The 22,730-nt window shown below is 36.9% G+C and overlaps 1 protein-coding gene across 1 annotated transcript in view; it reads right to left on the bottom strand.

Annotated features, from left to right (window-relative positions):
- The window catches only part of lrrc69.L (leucine rich repeat containing 69 L homeolog), a 36,629-nt gene that overhangs the window by 5,796 nt on the left and 8,103 nt on the right, over positions 1 to 22,730 (bottom strand). Inside the window, 3 exon segments of the mRNA NM_001095336.1 lie at positions 2,098 to 2,199; positions 5,058 to 5,129; positions 11,215 to 11,410. Coding sequence (NP_001088805.1) covers positions 2,098 to 2,199; positions 5,058 to 5,129; positions 11,215 to 11,410 — 370 coding nt within the window.

The raw sequence follows: 22,730 nt of genomic DNA, 5'->3' as shown, positions 1-22,730 counted from the left end.
TGCCACTCCTAATATTGCAATTTCTCGGATGGGTTTTTTCTGTTTTTGCAGTTTAAAGATAACTTGTTTCACCTGCATGGAGAGCTCCTTCGCCATGTTGGTTGTTCACAGAAAAATCTTCCACATATAAGCACCCCCCCCCCGCCCTCAAATCAACTCCAGGGCTTTTATCTGCTTCATTGATAATGACATAACAAAGGAATTGCCCACACCTGCCCATGAAATAGACTTTGAGTAAATTGTCCAATTGCTTTTGAGCCCCTGAAATTAAGTGATTGTGTTAAAAAAAAGGCTTTAGTTCCTCACATTTTTATGCAATGTTTTTGTTCAACCCACTGAATTAAAGCTGAAAGTCTGCAGTTCAACTGCATCTGAGTTGTTTAATTTAAAATTCATTGTGGTAATGTACAGAACCAGAATTAGAAAACAGTTGTCTCTGCCAAAATATTTATGGACCTAACTGTACATGCTACATAATTCTCTCACAAGCTTTACTAAAGACTTTCGCCAGCATTGCCACCAAATTAGAACAAATTTTAATTTTTTTTTTAAATTTTCAAAGCGCATCAGTTAATAGTACTGCTCCAGCAGAATTCTGCACTAAAATCAGCAAAGTGTTTTTTTATATTTAATTCTGAAATCTGACATGGGGCTGGACATTTTCCCGGGTGCCCCCAGTCATGATACTTTTCACTCTTTACTGCTGCACTGCAAGTTGGAGTGATATCATCCATTTCCCCCCCCAACAGCCCATCAGCAAAACAATGGAAAGTAACCAGAAAACAGATGCCTGAAATAAGAACAGCACCCAATAGTAAAAACCCATGTCCCACTGTGACTCCTTCAGTTACATAGAGTAGGAGAAACAATAGCCTGCCTGAACGTAGTTTCATTGCATACCTCCCAACTGTCCCGAATTTAGAGGGACAGTCCCGCTTTTGACAGCTCAACCCGCAGTCCCTCGTTTGTACTGGAAAGTCCAGTTTTTCTCTGCACTGAACAGCCACAAAAAGAAACAAAGTTTCTAACTTAATTGGCTTTTGGCAGAGAGCCCAGAACAGCAACTGCTGCAGATAAGATACTGTTGTAACAATTTCGAGATAAGCAAATAAGTAATTGTAACAATATAAGATAACAGGTCTCTTGGGAGAAGTTAGACTCACAGTCTGTTGGGAATAACATTTTACCTGGTACAGTGAATTATCTGCAGTGTAAACAGTGTAATTTAGAAATAAAATCTACATAATAAAAATCATGACAGAATCCCTTTAAATGCTGGCTTATTGCAAGAAAAATTTGACAAACTGCACTTTATTAAACACGGGGACATGCAAGAATATTTGCAGCCTTAATGGGGGATGAGTTATAAGCAATCTTTAGTAAAGGAGTGCCTTAATGTAATACAGCAACTCACAAGGGCTCTCCTTTGAAGTCACCTGACATTTCTAAACATACAGTTGAAGTTGTTTCCATCGTTACACCAAAGATGAGCTATGCATGTTGCTGCCCTACCAGTAATTTCCATAGAAGTCAATGTATGTGGTTCCTGTGTGCTCTTGGAAAAAGACAGATTTGATTCTTGGTGAGTAGTTGGCCTAAATGTCTTTTACTCTTGAACCAACAAATTTTGTTTGTTAGCTGTAATATTGTTGTGGAGGCATCTATCTCATTGTGCCTGATTCTGAGGAAGGAAGGAGCCAGCACTTCAGGATGGAACTGTTTGAGACAGCTATTGTTTCTCGCCTTCTCATTGTACTTCAATATGCTCCACCTAGTGGTAGAAAATCATTTTTTTCCTGCATGGGTACAATTCTCTTTATCAGAGCACAATCACATGGTTGGGGACACCTGGGAAATGGACATCATGTCTAGCCATTGCTTGTTGTGTCATGGACTTTCCAAATCAGTACAACCACTGAAGTTTCATAGCACCCCTAGCAAAGCAGACATTTTTTTTATTTCTTGGGGTTTCCAGTGTCTAGAGAAAATTAATCATACACATGAGCATCAAAAACAATAAATAATGTTTCTTTCCAAGATTTCTTTTTCACCATTCCATTTGTAAGTATTAGGGCAGAGCGGATGTACAATAATTACCTTCAGAGTCAATATTTCCTCTTGTTGTCTAGCAAACACCGGCTGTTTCTCTAGCAGCGGATTTTCTTCACAGTACAGTTCCGTCAGAGGAACCCTGTGCATCTGCAAATAAAATGCAACAGTCCAATTTCCCAGCAGCATTAGTAAATTAAGTATGCAAATAGTATGGGTTTGGTGAAAGAAAAGGTTCTGGAGCTCTTTAAAATTTGGCATGGAGATAAGTGATGTGCGGGTCGACAAATCGTCGAGCCGCACCTAGGGTTGCCACCTTTTGCAATGGTGGAGACCGGGCAGGGCTGTGACATCAGGGGGCGGAGCTGTGACATAGATGGGAGTGTCTGTGATTGCAGTGTCAATAAAGGGAATCCTGCCCGGTTTTCCTTTTTTGGAAGTTTTGGCCGGGGCAGCCCTTCAAAATATCAGGCTGTCCGGGTCACAACCAGACAGATGGCACCCCTACCCGCATCCGACTCTAACCCACCACTCCACTTCCCCTTATATACAGTGCCTGACTATAACTAGACGATTTAGGTCAAGAATTCACTGTGCGTGATGTCCCAAACCTGACCGGCCCGCGGGTATCAGACCGGAACGCACATCACTAATGGAGACGTCTCTGGAGTAAGGATGCACAGAATCCAGGATTCGGTTCGGAATTCAGCCAGGATTCTGCCTTTTTCAGCAAGATTCGGATTCTGCCGAATCCTTCTGCCCGGCCGAACCGAATCTGAATTTTAATTTACATATGCAAATTAGGGGCGGGAGGGAAATCATGTGACTTTTTGTCACAAAACAAGGAAGTAAAAAATGTTTTCCCCTTCCAACCTGTAATTTGCATATGCAAATTAGGATCCGGATACGGTTCGGTATTTGGTATTTCCAAATTTTGGTTCAGCCGAATCCAAATTTGTGGATTCGGTGCATCCCTACTCTGGAGAAAGGCTCAGTCTAAATTATCTTATGTGCAATTTTGCATAGCATTACATTCAGTTACATACAGTGTACATTAAAGACAAATATTAAAATGGTCGCTCTATTAAACCTGTAATGCTTTTTTTTCTCTTTTCAGTTAGCTGAAATGAACTGTCCCCCATTAATTCCAACACTGTAAAACCTGTACAGTACCTGCAGTAACCAATCAATGACTTGATGGGGGGGATGCACATGGGCCATAACAGTTGCTTTTGAATCAGAGCTGAATGCTGAGGATCAATTGCAAACTCACTGAACAGAAATGTACCATGTGCCCCCCCCCACTTAAAGTCACTGACTAACTCAGTGTTAGAGAGCTGAAAGCAGGAAGTAGTGTTCTGGCTATTATGTTAGCCTTCCAGTCACTCCAGCCTTTATACATTACATTTTTGCCTAACTAACTATATTAGAAACCTTTTTTGTTTTGCACAGCCTATCTATTTTTACACTGAACTGATCCTTATATATGATATAAATATCTGTTGATTAAAGGGGTTGATTAAAGGGGTTGTTCACGTTCTAAACACTTTTTTAAATTCAGTTGTTTTCAGATTGTTCCCCAGAAATAAAGACTTTTTTCAATTACTTTCCACTATTTATTTTTTTTCTAAAAAAAAGTTGAATGTTCCTGTCTGTGGTGTTTCAGTTTGGCAGCTCAGTAATTCAGGTGGAGACTCTAAACTGTTACAATTTTGCAACATTTAGGGGCACATTTACTTAGCCCGAGTGAAGGAATAGAATAAAAAAAACTTAGAGTTTCGAAGTGTTTTTTTGGCTACTTCGACCTTCGAATTGGCTACTTCGACTTTCGACTACGAATCAAACGATTCGAACTAAAAATCGTTCGACTATTCGACCATTCAATAGTCGAAGTACTGTCTCTTTAAAAAAAACTTCGACCCCCTACTTTGCCACCTAAAACCTACCGAGCATCAATGTTAGCCTATGGGGAAGGACCCCATAGGCTTTCCAAGGTTTTTTTGATCGAAGGAATTTAGTTCGATCGATGGATTAAAATCCTTCGAATTGATCGATTCTAAGGATTTAATCGTTCGATCAAACGATTATTCCTTCGATCGAACGAATTCAATATTCGAAGTCGAAGGATTAAACTTCGATAGTCGAATATCGAGGGTTAATTAACCCTCGATATTCAACCCTTAGTAAATGTGCCCCTTAGTTGATACATTTCTCAGCAGCATCTCTGGAGTATTAGCAACTATTGTATCAATTCTAACAACTGCCTGTAATGAAACCCAGAGATTCTGCTCAGCAGGGACAAAGATAAGAAATGTGTCAACTAAATGTATCAATTTAGAACAGTTTACAGGGTAGCGACCCCCCTCCCAGAGCTGTTTTAGAAGGTGAAAAATGACACTTTACTCTTCAATATTAGAAAAACAGTGACACATAGAAAATAGAAAGAAATTGAAAGATTATTTCTGGTGATCTATCTGAAAACAAGTAGTTGTTTGAAGGTGAACAACCCTTTTAAGTATCCATTCTGATGAAAAACATTTCCTTTAATAAAGTAGTGTCTGCTCCTCAGAGGTCACTTACTTTGACACCAAATGCAAGTACAAAAGCACTAAGGGGAAGCAAAATCCTAAACCCCCTGTCCATCCCTTATGAATACAGTATCGCCAAATGAAGGCCCGGTGGGTTGTGTCTGTATTTTGCACTTTGCACCCTGCCCTACATGTAATATATGAAACCCCCCCCTCTACCATGAGTCAGTACAGTATGATGTAATATATCTGATTGACTGTATATACTGCATATCTCATATTATTTATTGTAAAAGTCACAAGCACAAAGGGACTATAAAATCGAACTTAGCTGTTACCCGTCACTGATGTATTTGAATGTAATGTTAAAGTAAAGACAAATAGTACCTGAGGCTGTTGTTTACACCCTCTACTAATGTATCATGGGCAGCATTTTAAAAACATATCAGTCAAATACACCGTCAGATAATGTGCACTTACCGCAGATGGAAAAGACCGAATAAAATTTCCTGCCACATCAAGAATTTTGAGCTTTATCAGTTTGCAAATACCCTAATTAGGTGGAGAAACAAAGATACAATATGTTACTCACGTGAACATATAGGCTCACCACTATACAGTAAAGCACAAGAACTATACTCTCAGGGCTACTCATACTGGTTTAATAATAAAATACCAGGTATAAGTAAGATATGTATAAACACATCATCTCATAAATGGCTCAATAAAAATTTAGATATCCAACAAATTATAAATCAGTATCTTAAAACATGTTAAAGTTTTCAACCGGTTAAACATTTATCCATCTGAAATGAATGGTAGGGCTTTGTATTACACTGTATGAGTAAAAAATAAACCTTTACACTTAGGGGGTTATTTATCAAAGGTTGAATTTTAAAAAATTTTGTGAGCTTTTTTAGATCTTCACAACTTAAATTTGAGAAAAAAACTCAAATTTAAAAAAACTTAGTGTAGTCGGGGTGAAAAACTAGAATACTCTGATTGACTCAAAAACTCAAAACGATAAAACTTTCGAGCGAAACCCACCGAAAAAACCCAACATCTTCAAATAGTTCAAGGGACCTCTGCCATTAACTTCTACATGACCTCAACGGGTTTTAGATGGTGTATTTTTTGGAGCTATTTCCAGCTATGGGTATAAAAATATCTCGAAAAATTTAATTTTTAAAAATAAAAAATATAATTTTTTGAGTTTTTTTAACCCGAAAATGAGAGTTTTGATTGAACAATACCCTTTGAAAAATAGAATTTTTCATGGAAAAAACAACATGACCATTGATAAATAAGCCCCATTTTTGGCCACGTCCTTTTTATGGCCACACCCCCTAATTACCATGTCCATTTTACAAAATTTGGCAGGTTATGAAAGTTGGAACACATTGCTATGGTTTTTATGTGTTATTACAGTTTTGCTAATGAAGGTGAATTGCCAAGTCTCAGTCTCAGTTCTCCCAAGACACCTGTTTATCTTAAATAGTTACAATTGTATCTTTGCTTATCTTAAATTGTTACAAAAGTATCCCACTGCAGCAGCTGAGTGTTCTGGGCTCTCTGCCAAAAAGACTCTTATTTTAATTAAGTTTCAGAAACTTTGTAGCTTTTTCTGGCAGAAGATCAAAGATATAGTTGGGACATTTCAGTAAGAAACCCAGGACTGCGGGCTGTGCTGTCAAAATCAAGATGGTAGTGATGTGTGGGGCGACCTGAAACACGTGGGACCTGCACCTAGATTTATATATTCTAGCCCGCCCCTTTTGTGACGTCCCTGCAGGGCAGGTGTGGAAGGAGTCTATAAATAGAGGAGGAACAGCGGGCCGGATACTGGATGGGAGGGGGCGGGTTAGGGTCAGGGGCGGGTCAAGAATTTCTTGACCGGCACACCACTACGGGACTGTCCCGCAGAAAACAGGACAGTTGGGAGGTATGGAATAAAGGCACACATGTAAAGAACGCACATTTAAATGCACAGACAAGAGAAGGTAATATCCTTATATTTAAATGAGAAAGCATTCAGTGTTGAGTACAATAAATCCGTAGGGGTTAACTTACCCAGAAAAAAGGAGGGTCCAGGTGCTCAAGCCCCAGACCTTCAGCTCAGGAAGGCAAATATTGCAAAAAGGATGATAATTTGGCTGGCACATACCAAACCACACTCATTGAATTCAATGTAGTTAAAAAATATTTATTTATTGAGCAAAAAACATCACAAGGCCTAACGCATTTTGTGCTTTAGGGGCACTTAGTCATAGGCTATATCCTGATCATAGGCAATATCCTGATTCATTCAGGATAATGAAGTCAATCAACCTAGAGAACACATTGTGAATGTACCCTTGTGCTGCAGCCATAACTCACTTGTGTTCTGCTTATCCCACGTAGCTCGAAGCAGCCAGACTTGTCAGGAATCAATTGCACAATATAATCCTTTCTAGGTATTTACAAAACATTATACATATTTATAAAACAAAGGCTCTGTGAAATCCAATTAAGATGCATTTTCTACGGAGGAGTAACCCCTGAGGCTGTATTTTTTCAATTTCAATGTCACAAAAAAATGAATCTACACCCAAAGTTTGAGCACAAGATTATAGGGTATATTTAAAAACCAGTGTAAAAATATTGGTATAGAAATTCACCAAGCACTGCCACTATAAAGCCAAGGAATGGCATGTAAAATTATATGTATTTCTAAAGCTATGCAGGACAGTGTAAAATTATAGTGTTAAAATGGTTGGTAGCTGAAAAAGCTGCATTTAAACTCAGCCACTACCCTTTATGTGCCATTTTATAACATTCTTTATTTGTCCCACTGACTTCAACACAAGTTCTGCATTAAAATAATGAAGTCATTTTTAGTGTTAGTCTGATCTATAAAAACATACAACTTTATAATTATGCTCATTGGATGATCCCCATGGATTAATCCCCATGTAAGGACAGTGGCTGAGTTTTATAAATATTCCATTTATTTTACACCACCCCTTTTTTTTTTGCCTTACAATACTCAATACAGGTTTTGAAAAGATTCGAGTTTTTAACAATGGGTTGTGATGCTGCATCCACATGATCCTCTCATACACAATAGTAGTGAATAGAAGATTTATAATTAATTTGAAAATAAACTTTAGGTATGGAAACTGTTATCCAGAATGCTAGGTTATGCGGATAAGGGGTCTTTCCCAAATTCAAGTTTTATTTACTATATAATCCAAATTTTTAGTCGAAAAAAATTTTGAATTTTTTGAGATTTATCATACCCCGAGAATGCAAAGGGTCAGAATCCGAAAATATGCCATCTCAGACCTCAGTCCCTATCCTATTTGGAAGTTTCTGTGGTCTGCGCAGGAATTAGCCTGAAAATCCGACTATTTTATACTTTTAGGGCAAAAATTGGAGCGATTCAGGAAAAAAAAATTTTGAAAAAATGGTACAATTTAGATTTTCACTAGATTCTATAGAGTTTTTCCATGATCCGATTAAATCATGCTTTTTTTAACAATAAATATGGTCAAATCATGGATTCGAGTTTGCTCAGACTTTTTTAAATAAAATTATCAGAAAAATCTGGATTTTGATAAATAAGGCCCTAGATCAGGGGTCAGCAACCTTTACTATCAAAAGAGCCATTTTGCCCCATCTTCCACTAAAGAAAATTAGTCTGGAGCCGCAAAACATAACACAGATTATAAACTTTTAAAAGTTTTAACCTTTTTTAAATTTTAACTGTTACAACAACAGAATACAACAAACAGAAGTGCAGTGTGTACGTGTAGGCCTACTTTGAAATAAATTATACACTGAATAGCCCTATTAAATGCTACTTTTCTCATCTGTTTAATGTAAATTCTGTTTCTGAAGTTCAATGCTGATCTTCCCTCTATTGTCTTGAGTTTGTGACCGCGGTAAGGACCATGATGAATCATCTTGCTGCTGCTCGGTCTTGCCTGTTACTCCTGGGATGTCTATACTGCCCTCACACCTGCTGGCGGCTTCTTGAGTGTGTGACTGCAGTAAGCTAACCGTTAACTCAAGCAGCCGCCAGCAGGTCTGAGGGCAGTAAAAGCCACAAGACCGAGCCACAGCAAGCAGGATAAAGAGCCACATGAGGCTCCCGAGCCTCAGGTTGCCTACCCCTGCCCTAGATGTATTAAAAAATCATTTTAAACATTAAACTCAATAGGATTGTTTTACCTTTAATAAGGTTAAATTGTATCTTGGGATCAAGTACAATGTACTGTTTTATTATTACAGAGAAAAAGGAATTTATTTTTAAAAATCTGAATTTTTTAAATTGAGTCTATAGGAGATGGCCTTCAAGCAATCTGGAGCTTTCCGAATACCGTATATACTCGTGTATAAGCCGACCCGTGTATAAGCCGAGGTACCTAATTTACCTAAGAAAACTGGAAAAATGTATTGACTCGTGTATAAGCCTAGGGGCCCCATGTCAGATTTCAAAATGTGAATGTGTAAATGTGTAATCATGTTTTATGGCATAGAAATCTATCTAAAACTATTTAAAAGAGCCTCCCCATAATTCCATCAGCAGGAACATGACACTGCAAAAATATGCTTACCCTGAGAAGGATCAGTGTGGGCCAGGTTATAAATAGCCATTGAACCTCACATACTGGCACCCAGTACATTTGAATGTTGGAGTTCCCTGTGACTCCCACCATAAGTCACAAGCTTGGCATGTTTCTATCTGACAACAGCAAGAACTTGCCAGGCAGCATTGTTCTCCGCCCTATGTACCTGGCGTAATGATGACAGAATGAAAGGGGAGTGACAAGGCAATTTATATGTACATGTACAGCTCCACAGATAGCACTCTGCTGCTGGCAAACTTGGAATCAAGCTTTAGGACCTTTTAACAATGGCCGCCAGGGGCCCTGTGAAAGAGCTGCAGGACGGTTCACTGTGTCCACTCTCCGGGCGGCGCGTCCTTCCCTGCCGGCGTAGATACCGTAGATATGCCCAGCAGTGCGACCCCCTGTGACCCGGCCCCAGCAGGACTGTCTGTGACGCCGCCCGCCGCCATTTTGGGAGCGAACGCTGGCAGGGAAGGACGCGCCGCCCGGAGCTCCTGGACCTGCTCCGGGCGGCGTCACAGACAGTCCTGCTGGGGCCGGGTCACAGGGGGTCGCACTGCTGGGCATATCTACGGTATGACCCGTGTATAAGCCGAGGTTGAGTTTTTCAGCACATTTTGGGTGCTGAAAAACTCGGCTTATACGCGAGTATATACGGTAATGGTTTTTCAGATAACAGATCTCATACCTGAACCAAAACAAATAGGAGGTTATTTATTAAATCTGAATTTATCTCATATTTTATTAAAAAAAAAAAATACCACAACCATACTCCCATTCCTGATTTTAGCTTATTCATGATTAATAATACTCAATCGAAAACCCCAATCACACAATTTTTTCAAGGCTTTTCTGTGAATTTCTATTATTTTTCTGGCTTTTTTTCCAAATTGCTAAAATTTTTCAAGTTTTTGCCTGAAAACCCTGAAAAAAAAGTCAGATTTTCAGGCTAAACCCAGCGCAGACCACGAAAAACTTCAAACTGAGATAGGTGCCTTTCCCATTGACTTATACAGGACCTTGACAGGTCTAAGATGCCGGATTTTCGGATTCAGGCTTTTTGATGCCTCGTGGTATAATTAATCTCGAAAAATGTACATTTTTTTCCCCTAAAAATTTTAGTTTTCTATTGAAAAAAACTAAATCTTTTGGAGATTTTAACATTCAGATTTGAATAAATAACCCCCTAACGGTAAATGTAATTGCAATTGAATTGTCCACCAGGTCTGTTAATAAGCTGGCCTTTGCTAAACAGTTTCAAGAGTCAGCGTCAGCAGTGCAGAGGCTAGACACTGCTTTCAAGTACAAAGAATGTTATATCATGGACACATTTTTATAAACTGGAAAGTTGCTTAGGATTACAATTTTCTTTCATTGCGCAAAGAACAGTTTGAAATCTCCTTTAAATGGAAAGCACCTTAAGCAATTTTAGTCACACACAGTTATCATTATTATAAGTCAACCCCTATTATATTATATAATAGTTATATTTTTTGGGTCATATTTACTAAAGTGTGAATTTTCTCTTCATCTAACCACCAAAATTCACCTTACTTGTCCAGGTGTATTTTCACAACACATCTCATATCTCCTAAAAATCGTAAGTTCACTTTTTCAAGAGAAATGCGGTGAATTTTCTCCTGGCGTAAATTCTCTGTGAGTATTTTCCCATAACCCCATTCAATAGTAGTGGGAACATTTATAATCGAAGTTTGCCAGCCTAAACCTTAGGAAATTTCTCTTGGCGAAAATACCTTCTTGTGCTCTTAGTGAATTGGAGCATTTTCACTGGAGAAAGTTCACCTGGAGAAGAGAGGTGCATTTACTCCAATGCAAAGAGAATTTTCACCACTGCAAAGTTAATTCTCTGAAACTTGCTGTATTCTCCTTTTAGTCAATAGGCGATGTTGAAGGATGTTCTTTTGGTGAAACTACACCAATTTTTTACTTTCACCCCCAGTGCCCCAGTTTCTTCCATATCTAATATCTAATAATATCTTATATACCATATCTGTGTAACTCACTTCTGGAAGGCCAGTTAGCTGGTTTCTTGACAGACGTAACTCCTTCAGATTAGTTAAGTAAGACAACTCGTCAGGTAAAGAGTCCAGCTGATTGTTTGCCAGGTGGAGTTCCTGTAGGTTTTGTAGAAAACACAGTTCCTTTGGAATGGCCTTCATATGGTTATTGTTAATACTCAATGTCTCCAAACTCTGTAGCCTGAAAGTAAATGTACAGGGATTAATCCAGTATAAACAAATACAAGAGTCCTCCCTTGTTTGTTATTAATCCAGTATAAGACATATTTATTGTAAATCAAGTTTTTTAGTTTAAAAAAAAAACCACATATATTTGCAAGAAAATGTAATCACGTCTTTTCTCTTGATCATGTTTTGGCATGGCAACAATGTGATCATAAAAAAACATAGGAAGTCAATGGGAAGTGTATGTCAGGGAATTTCAGTTAACGGAGACCACTTGAGGTGAAAGCTTATTAGACAAACTCCATTGACAAAGTCAGAACCACGAACGAAAAAAAAAGTCACAGTTTTTATAGACTTTTAAAAATGGAGTTACTGGTGGGACAGCATGAAGATATCACTTCACTGAACAGAAAAACAAAGAACTGCTCTTACAGCCAAGCAGGTGGCTCTGCCCTCAAGTCCAGGGTATTAGTGACCAAAGCCAGCTAGAGAACAGAATCCATCCAAGTCAAGGGGGAATCTGCATACACCGAGTTTTAATTCTCTCACATGTATTTTAAGCATTCAAGCAAGTTGTTTATTTAGGAGTTTGGGGGGTTTTTTGCAATTGTGTTCATGCAATCATAAAAAAGTCTCAATCAATATAGCATTTTCATACATTTCCCCTTACATGACAAGTTGAAATTTTGAATAATGCTAAATATTTATTCCAAACTCTGCCTAAATTCAATAAGAGCTTTACTGAACAAAAAGAAGATTTGTATTGAAGTCCTGAAACCAACTATTTGCTTCAGAATTAAATAAATATTCCATTGTTTATAATTCTTTCCTAGTACTAGTGTATGCAAAAGAAAAAAAAAGCAATGAGTTTGCAAGGAAATAAGATCATATAAAAAACAAAATGTCTTACCAAGGGGTAAGTAGCAACTATGGGGCATTTGCCCGGGGGGGGGGAGGTAGGCCAGGGGGGAGGAGGGAGGGGGGGCAACACAGGGGAGGGGGGAGGGATTTTAGCGCCGAATGGGGTTGATTTCTCCTTTAAGATGCCACTGTGAGAAGGCCTGGCGGTCTAGCGGGGCAGCAGGAGACGCCCGCAGCTCTAACCTTCCTCACTTGCTGTTCTCATTCTCCTAGGGAGTGGCGGCGTGACGTTATCACGTTTTCGTGCAAACTTTAAATATTTAAAGGGGCCTTGGGCTATTTCTCACTGCCCAACATAAAGGTTCTTGCCGAGTTCCTTGGTGCATTCTTTCATTCTTTATTTGAAGCAATTTGTAAGGACCACCCTCCATCCCAAACACTTTCACTGGTACAAATAAGTACCAGGGTAATTTGTGTAATATGATTTTAATCTGTAACTGAAATTCTTTCAGGGATATTAATATTAATAAATATGGATTTGCCCCTGAGCTTGGTATTTATGTACAGGTAATCAGTAACCTTTCAACAGACACATAAAGATTATCACACTGTGTACATAACATTAAACCTTTGTTTCAAAATTTCCACCAGATTAATTTTTAGTCATGTGGAAAATACATATAATATAAATGTTTTCATCTAAAACACTGTTAGACAATGTTACACACAATGATATTTACTATAAACAGTGACCAGCCACATTTAACACATGGCAAAAAATTGTAATAAAATGAATTGTTGCAATAGCTGAAGGTTATAAATGTATAAAAATAAAAATGTTTCAAGGCTCCTGTGTGTGTACCTACTTTGTGAGTACAGGGAAAATAATTAGGGCTACAAATCAATGTTATTTCTAAATATCTAGACTTGTTTGGGAACTTTTATTAAAGAATTCACTAGAGGTAATAGCATGAATACAAATGTGACCGAATCTTCAAAATAGGCTCACAAAAAAATTGACCAATTTTACCCTAAATCTTTTCCTGGAAAAAAAAGACAAACTTTAAAAACACACAAATCCATTGCAAAAAGTAGAATTTGTAGGTTCTCTAACAGAAAGAATACATTTTCTATTCATATCTTTATATAAACAAATTTTTTTCTGGTTTCCTCTCAGTGACCTCATCCACAAGGATGTCACCATCAGACCCCTGCATGCATTAGCCTTGTATTTCTTGGGGCCCTGTTTCATTTCATATTACTACAAATCCTTGATTTGGACACAGAATACTACTATTTCAGGGACCAACCTCTCCTCTGGAAGATGTTTAATAAAAGCATCTGTTCTCTTCCAGTTAACATCACAAAGTGAAAATACTTTCTTTTCATTTAAAGGAGAAGCAAAGTCTAAAAATTAAGGAAGCTTTATCTGAAAGGTCTATATAAATACACCAGTAAACCCTCAAAGTAATGCTGCTCTGAGTCCTCTGTCAAAAGAAACACCACATCTCTTTCCTTATATTGTGTACACATGAGCTTCTGTATCAGACTTCCTGTTTTCAACATAAATCTCCAAGGCTTGGGCATGCTCAGTTCGCTTCTCTCTCCACCTTTCTTTCCCCCCCTGTCACGGTCGGCACCCTAAACCAGAACTAATGCCAAGCTCCCTGGTCTCAGCTCGGCTTCACCAGTAGTGTGACCGCCTTTGGCTTCGGGAGGAGCCCTCAGCGTACTCAGATGCCACCTGGACTTTTCGAGAGGAGCAAAGCGAGCAGGCCCCAATGATCAGGTCCAGTGCATGGGTGGCTCAAGTTGCTAGTTTGGTGATATCTCCAAATGAATGGATCTTCCAGTGTATATGGCCACCTTTAGAACTAAACCCATTGTATTCAACACAGTTTATCTGCTAAACATGAGCCTTTTTGCCCTTTGCAACAGGAATGGCTACATAACAGCTTTAATTTTTTGGTGTTACCAGTCCTTTAATTTGGACTGACTTCGTTAACATGGCTTATTCCACCTTTACTCACAATACTGCTTATAAATTAGCAAAGATTGAACCTGAAATTTCATACTGACCCAAAATTTTGGATTACGTTAAAGGGGTTGTTCGCCTTTAAATTACATTTTTGTTTTGTACAGTTGCTATTCTTGTCTCTGAGTGGTTATTTGGCTTTTATTCAGCAGCTCTCTAGTTTGCAAGGATCCAAATAATCCTAGAAACCATGCATTGATTTTAATGAGAGACTGGAATATGAATAGGAGAGGGCCTGAATAGAAAGATGAGTACAGGTATGAGACCTGTTATCCAGAATGATCAGGACATGGGGTTTTCCGGATAACAAATCTTTTCGTGATTTGGATCTTCATACATTAAGTCTACTAGAAAATCATGTAAACCTTAATAATAATAAACCCAATAGACTGCTTTTGCCTCCAATAAGGATCAACTATAAGGTACTGTTTTATTATTACAGAGAAAACGGAAATCAATTTAAAATTTGGATTATTTGGATAAAATGGAGTCCGGATAACGGATCCCTTACCTGTAATAAAAAGTAGCAGTAACAATATATTTGCAGCCTTTCAGAGCATTTTTGTTTAAATGGGGTCAGTGATTAATTAAAAAAACTAGAAGGTAATTAATTAAAAAAACTATAAAAATATATAATGCTTGCTTTGAATTGGCCATTCTATAACACACTTAAAGTGAACTTGGAGATGAACCACCCCATTAAGGCTGTGCCCACTAGCAAATAACAGTAACGGCACCTTACATAGTTACATAGTTACATAGTTAAATTGGGTTGAAAAAAGACAAAGTCCATCAAGTTCAACCCCTCCAAATGAAAACCCATCATCCATACACACACCCCTCCCTACTTTTAATTAAAATTCTATATACCCATACCTATACTAACTATAGAGTTTAGTATCACAATAGCCTTGGATATTATGTCTGTCCAAAAAATCATCCAAGCCATTCTTAAAGGCATTAACTGAATCAGCCATCACAACATCACCCGGCAGTGCATTCCACAACCTCACTGTCCTGACTGTGAAGAACCCTCTACGTTGCTTCAAATGAAAGTTCTTTTCTTCTAGTCTAAAGGGGTGGCCTCTGGTACGGTGATCCACTTTATGGGTAAAAAGGTCCCCTGCCATTTGTCTATAATGTCCTCTAATGTACTTGTAAAGTCTAATCATGTCCCCTCGCAAGCGCCTTTTTTCCAGAGAAAACAACCCCAACCTTGACAATCTACCCTCATAATTTAAGTCTTCCGTCCCTCTAACCAATTTAGTTGCACTTAGTCTCTGCACTCTCTCCAGCTCATTTATATCCCTCTTAAGGACTGGAGTCCAAAACTGAACTGCATACTGATAATATATTTTTTATATGAACACATTTATATGAGAACAGCCTATTCCAATGACGGACAAATGGTTATGTGTCAGAGTGTAAGAATAATAAAGTCTAATAACAAATGCCCCTATCATTCTGACTCAGCAATAACCACATACCCAAGGCAGGAAAGGTGAAGGGATGGGTGATGTTCCCCCATTTATTTATTCTCTTATTAATGACACCCAGTGATGAGAGGTCACTTTGTAAGTTACTGACAGAATTCAGAGTGTCAGCAGATACTAGATGAGGCCCCTTTTTACAGAAGTGTTTTCTTCATTTGCTGAGTTCCTCCCTGTGTCTGCTTTTAACAGATAAAGAATTGCAAGGCTGAGGGACAGTTGTAAGCGGGAAACTATTTTCAGTGCAATATCTGTAGCTAAGAACATCAGTCCTCTTCCAACATTTTGGGAGGGTTCAAGTTATATAACGTATGTATGTGTACTCCCATTTTAATCTATAAAAGCTTGTGAAAAGTGGAGTGTCTTTGGCAAAATGCTCGTGGGACACTTCGGTGTAACATGATCATTTTCCCAAGGCAAAACCATTAAAAATTCTTTGTTAAACTCAATAAACCTCATTTTATTTGAAATAGCCTTATCTCGATGTTTTGCCTTCCATATAACGAGGTCATAGCAATAAAATTATCAACATATTTGGTGACCCCGACGTGATTATTTTCTGGACGCTAGACGTCTGAAATTTTCCAGTCGTATTTCTTCAAGTGCCAGTTATCAAGAGGATATACTGATGGTAGTGCAAGCGGTCTATCGCTGAGGTACGAAGTAACTCCCGCTGCGGCAGACTCCATGTGTGGGTATCAATGTTTTTCAATCTGTTCTATTTTGCTCATTGTTTTGTTAAGTGTTTTGTCAATTAGTTCAAATGCCACTCATGATAGGAATATGCTTTTTCCTTACTATTTTTGTCATGTATGTCGTTCCTTATTATGAAGCATTAGACTAATCTGTCATAGAAACTACACATGCATGTTGGTTGATGAATGAAAAAGAATCCCTGTGTCTTGAGCTGGATGAATGAGGTTGAGACCAACTGGCATCAGCCTAGTGCGTGAATAAGATTTAGAATAACTATAATCTGTATGAAAGTGCCCATGAGGGAATTCGCGGCTCTTTCACAGAGTCTGTTTGTGTTTTAGGATTTTCCCTACGTTTCCTGTTTAGGAGGCGACTCCACAGGCTAGGGAATGGAAATCTAGGATCTTCCAGAGGGAATTCTTGTAGTGTGTGAAGTGTGCATCGCTTTCCTGTCCATTTGAATTGGCAGATAACAAACGAGAGCCCTAGAAACATCTAGGTGTCCACCATCTGCAACTTCAAATAAGTTTTCTTCATAGTTTCACTTTCGGTGTCTATTATCTGATATTAATTATTCCCAATTTTAAAATCCCAACCCTTCTAAATTACAGAGGAAAGTATAACATAATTTTTTACCTGCAGGTGACTCGAGGAGTTTATATGTCTGTTTGTCTCCACTGTTTGTTTTTATAAACAAAACAAATGTTAATAGCTTGCTGCTCAGCTTTTTTGCATTCTTATATTGTTATATAGGTGTCTTTCTACAGGTCTGTTAGAGCATATTTTGAATGTAATACTTGTGTGTATGTTAGAAAGAAAAGGACTTGACTTGACGGAAATATGAATTTGATGTGTGTGTGTAATGAATACATTTGCTATATTGTTTTTGGTTCTCTTTAATGTTTGTATATTTTAATAGGTACCACTTGTAATATAATATTTGTTCTATGCTTCTGTCACTATTATACTATTATTGTCATTTTGTCTTTGACTATAATGTCACTATTCTTATCTTATCCTAACATTGTCTTCTTTGTTATTTAGTTCTCTTGTGTATTTTCGTTTGTGAATGGGTTTCTCGTGAATAAGGTTAATACACTCCACTTGTCTTTATAACAGAAATATTAGTGTTATCTCTTTAAAAGTTCTCTGTTATAGTTTTTGTCTCAAACTAACTTTACTTCTATTTTTTATCTTTATGGGTCAGATTGATAATTCTTTTTAAGTGTATTATGTTTTACTTGTGATCTGAATCAAAACCACTTTCCATATCTAACAATCCTCCTAGATATGCTAGTTGAGTGCCCAAAACATTTTAAGTTTTAAAGCCTTTGTTAAGTGTCACAGTGGAGGGGACAAGACTGCGTTTTCCTGGCCAGAATGCGATAGTTTTCTCTCCTCTCACAACTTGAAAGTCTGCTGTGACAGATAAAGGATTTTATCTGCCGTAAGTGTAAACTACATTTCCCACAATTCTTGGTTGCACAATATTTCAGATGCTTAACTTTTTTCACTGACTCAGTATCTTTTACCTACAGCTAGTATTTTTTTTTAAACTTTATAGTTTCATATGCATCTGTATTTTTTCTGTATCTCCTCAATCTGGATCTTTTCACCAACATGAAGGTAATATTTCATATATTATTATTGTACTGCATTTGCAGTACAAGAGGGGAGTATTATTGTTGTTTGTATTTTTAAGCTTCAGTTTATAAAAATGCAGCTTATGTGCTTGTGCCGCTGCTATAGAAAAAATCTCCAGTATTATTGCACTTGTGTATCTTGCATCACAAGTCTGCAAGTGTAAGAAAATGCAGAAGTGACTTAATGGATTTATAGTTAATTTCATCTGATAAATAGTAATTTCACTACGAAATTTGTAGAAATAAATGATGCTACTAAAATGGGTCTATGTCATTCTCATTAGGCCTAAATATATAAAAATGTTATTAAATGTTTTTCCCTACTTATGATTAATTAAAAAATTGTCTTGTTATAAGAAGGAACAGTACAGGTTGTAGTTGACAGTTTACACAATTACATTTTCAATTCTGTTACAAATTTTGAAAATTACACTGATACTAAGTGGAGTTGTGTCTTTGTACCATCCCACTTCCAACAACACAATCACTGGCAGCATTTGGTTGGATTTACTCCCAGCTGTCCTGTCAATTCTCTGCAACAATCCTATCAGGTGTTGTGGACTTTCTAAATTTGAATTAACCACAAGAAAACAAATGTCCTTCACTCATATCATAAATATACAACCACTTCTCATAATGGACAGTTCATACAGTGGTTTCATTAGAGTTCTTTAGCTAGTACACTAGATTACTCAAGTCAGTATTACCAGAACACCAGATATTGTCACATTGTCTCTTTGTTTCCAGGTTGGTGATCTGAGCAAAACTCCATCAGTAGCTGTTGAGATTATTCACTATATTCCAATCCATTCTATTCCTAATAGAACAGCTATCATTGATCACACCACTCATTGAAGGAAACTCTGCATACAAACAAAGAGCCATTTCAAAAGTTTGCTATTCATATCTGTGATGCCTTTACCTCTTTTGCATATCCTAATATCGGATCTATGGACTGATTATGAACTCTTAAGAACTGTACAGAGACTGCTGAATTAACTGAATACAAGTGACTGCTGAATATTACTTCATATGCTTATCCAAAGCCATGATGTCTCTCTGATTGGATTTTCCTCTATAATGAACTGATGGACTGATATTGAAATGGGTTAATTTTAAGTTTTAGATTCATACAGTATTGAATGTGATATAGTTAAATTGTGTGAAATTGACAAGAAAAAATGGGAATGTGATAATGATTTTCTCTGTATGTTTAGTTATAGATTAGTTATGAAAACAACAAAGGTAAAATTGTATTTGTTTAAAAAAAGGTTTTAGAAGGAAAGTTTCCTGTAATTACTCAATTGTATTATTGCCCCAGGTCCTCAGCTCTATATGTAGCTGGTTGTGTGTAAACGGCACTGACATAAACAAAATGATAGACCCCATAATAATAGAACTTTGTCATGTGCTAATATAAGTATTGAATAGAGTCTAGATTCCAAGACTAGCCCCACCCATAATGTTAATATCTATAAATCTATCACCGTCATAAACATAGAGGTTGTCTAAATAAATAGAGTAGCTGATCAACATAGTGTGACTTTAGATTAGTATGTGTTTTGATAGGAGAAAAAAGGTTGTACTCATATTGTTTCTGAAATGTTTGTTGAATGTCATATAGCAAAAGTTTTAGAGCTACAACAATTAGTGCAATTTTTTATAGAAGAGTTCAGTTATTACCAATGATTAGGTAAAGTTTATTGCGGGTTAAACAACTCCATTTCAAGTTTTGTTAAGTCTATCCATGTCATCTTAGCATTAATACTTGGTCTATATTTCTCTGTTAGAATTCTGCTTTGTGCTATAATTAGAAAAAAATAATAATTTTATCTTAAAAGAATAATTTTTACTTTAAAGATGCAATATGTTCAGTATTATTTAATTCATTTTTGCTTAGTTATGTTTTTATGCATATGCAATGTTTTCTTTCAAACGTATATGTTTTTGCATATATTTTCTTTAAGCCTTATATAACATGATAGCATATAGATATCCACATTCAAATATTTTTGTGAGGTTTCCTGTTGCCAACTATATCTCAGCCAAGTTACTTCCTCAAAACAGGATTTACTTTTAGACCCTTTAGCCTCCTGTTTTTCTTATCTGATCTCAGTTTGAAGTTTTCACTTCTGTGACTGGTGCTGTCATGATGTTTAACTGTAACTCACAAGACCACTGTTTTCATTATGACAAACCCTCCCTTGTTCTCAGGGTTCCTCTCAGTACCCTTAAAATGCTAACGACAGGGTAATATGAAACGCATTTCTGCGTTTCAAGAGAGGATATGATAATATATTTTTTATATGAACACATTTATATGAGAACAGCCTATTCCAATGACGGACAAATGGTTATGTGTCAGAGTGTAAGAATAATAAAGTCTAATAACAAATGCCCCTATCATTCTGACTCAGCAATAACCACATACCCAAGGCAGGAAAGGTGAAGGGATGGGTGATGTTCCCCCATTTATTTATTCTCTTATTAATGACACCCAGTGATGAGAGGTCACTTTGTAAGTTACTGACAGAATTCAGAGTGTCAGCAGATACTAGATGAGGCCCCTTTTTACAGAAGTGTTTTCTTCATTTGCTGAGTTCCTCCCTGTGTCTGCTTTTAACAGATAAAGAATTGCAAGGCTGAGGGACAGTTGTAAGCGGGAAACTATTTTCAGTGCAATATCTGTAGCTAAGAACATCAGTCCTCTTCCAACATTTTGGGAGGGTTCAAGTTATATAACGTATGTATGTGTACTCCCATTTTAATCTATAAAAGCTTGTGAAAAGTGGAGTGTCTTTGGCAAAATGCTCGTGGGACACTTCGGTGTAACATGATCATTTTCCCAAGGCAAAACCATTAAAAATTCTTTGTTAAACTCAATAAACCTCATTTTATTTGAAATAGCCTTATCTCGATGTTTTGCCTTCCATATAACGAGGTCATAGCAATAAAATTATCAACAATACTCCAGATGAGGCCTCACCAAGGACCTATAAAGAGGCATAATTATGTTTTCATCCCTTGAGTTAATGCCCTTTTTTAATGCAAGACAGAACTTTATTTGCTTTAGTAGTCACAGAATGACACTGCCCAGAATTAGACAACGTGTTATCTACAAAGACCCCTAGATCCTTTTCATTTAAGGAAACTCCCAACACACCTTAATATGGTTTGCTTTATGTACGAGATATAAGGGGCAGGTATTGTCCTATACATAGGGTAATAGGGGCCAAACTATCTACCTAAACTTCTAGTAGCTGGCAGATTTCAATTACATGCATTATGAAAACCATATATGTCACTACCAAATCTTTCAAACGTCACTTTGAAAGTCTGAATTACACAGCAACAGATTTCACTTTAAGTGAAAGTTCACATTTATTGACAAGCCGCATGACTTCTGATCTATGTAAGTTATCTAACATTTTCTTTAGGGTGGTGTGATTTGCCTCTGTAAATCAATACTAACACCTCATTTAGATTGTTTAACCTTTTTATCTTTCATGTGCTTGCCTCTTTATAGCACTAGAGTTGTTCTGCACAAGCAGATGCCCATTTTATTGATTATTTTATCCTCATACAGTTATATGGTATATCATTAAATATCTAAAAGTAGCAGATAAAAATAAAGTGAAAGGAAATCAAGTTGTGTCATTCTGACTAAGCGCCCACAGTACCGCTCCCAGCTATCCTTTAAGATAAACAAACATAATAAATAAGGTGTATTTCACTCAGGATAAGGAATTGTGTATATATATATATATATATATATATATATATATATATATATATATATATATATATATATATATATATATATATCTATATATCTCTATATATCTCTCTCTATATATATATATATATATATAGCCAAATCCAAAGGGTGCACTCCGTAGACAAGGGTAATACCTGGGTGCTCGTCTAAGTGAAGTAATCATAGAAGCCAAGAATAGCGACACTCACAGGTTTTTCTTCATGGTGCAAAAATAGAAAGATTTATTGTGCTCGACGTTTCGATCCCCCACAGGGATCTTTGTCAAGAGATTTCCAGATTTTTTTTTTTTTTTGTTCACTGGAAATCTCTTGACAAAGATCCCTGTGGGGGATCGAAACGTCGAGCACAATAAATCTTTCTATTTTTGCACCATGAAGAAAAACCTGTGAGTGTCGCTATTCTTGGCTTCTATATATATATATATATATATATATATATATATATATATATATATATATATATATATATATATATATATATATATATATATATATATATATATCTCTATATATATCTCTATATATCTCTCTATATATATATATATATATATATATATATATATATAGTCAAATACAAGAGTCCTCTGCACTCAACCCATTATCAATATATTTAAGACAGCGACATTTTGTGCATACTGCTACTAAAAAATGCCTTACCCTTTAAACAAAACAGGGATTGTTTGTCCATATATTGCAATATATTTAAGCTGGCCAACTACGTCAAAGTCATCCCATATCTGGCCAGTCCTACGCTCAATTTTATCTGATTCATTAAGAATTCTGTTGCTTCATTATACATTTTACAAAGGGACTTGGTTTTACCTGCAACTTAAC

This window comes from Xenopus laevis, chromosome 6L (genome assembly GCF_017654675.1).
Source record: "Xenopus laevis strain J_2021 chromosome 6L, Xenopus_laevis_v10.1, whole genome shotgun sequence".
NCBI classification, from domain to species: domain Eukaryota; kingdom Metazoa; phylum Chordata; class Amphibia; order Anura; family Pipidae; genus Xenopus; species Xenopus laevis.
This window is presented reverse-complemented; position numbering and strand designations above follow the sequence as displayed.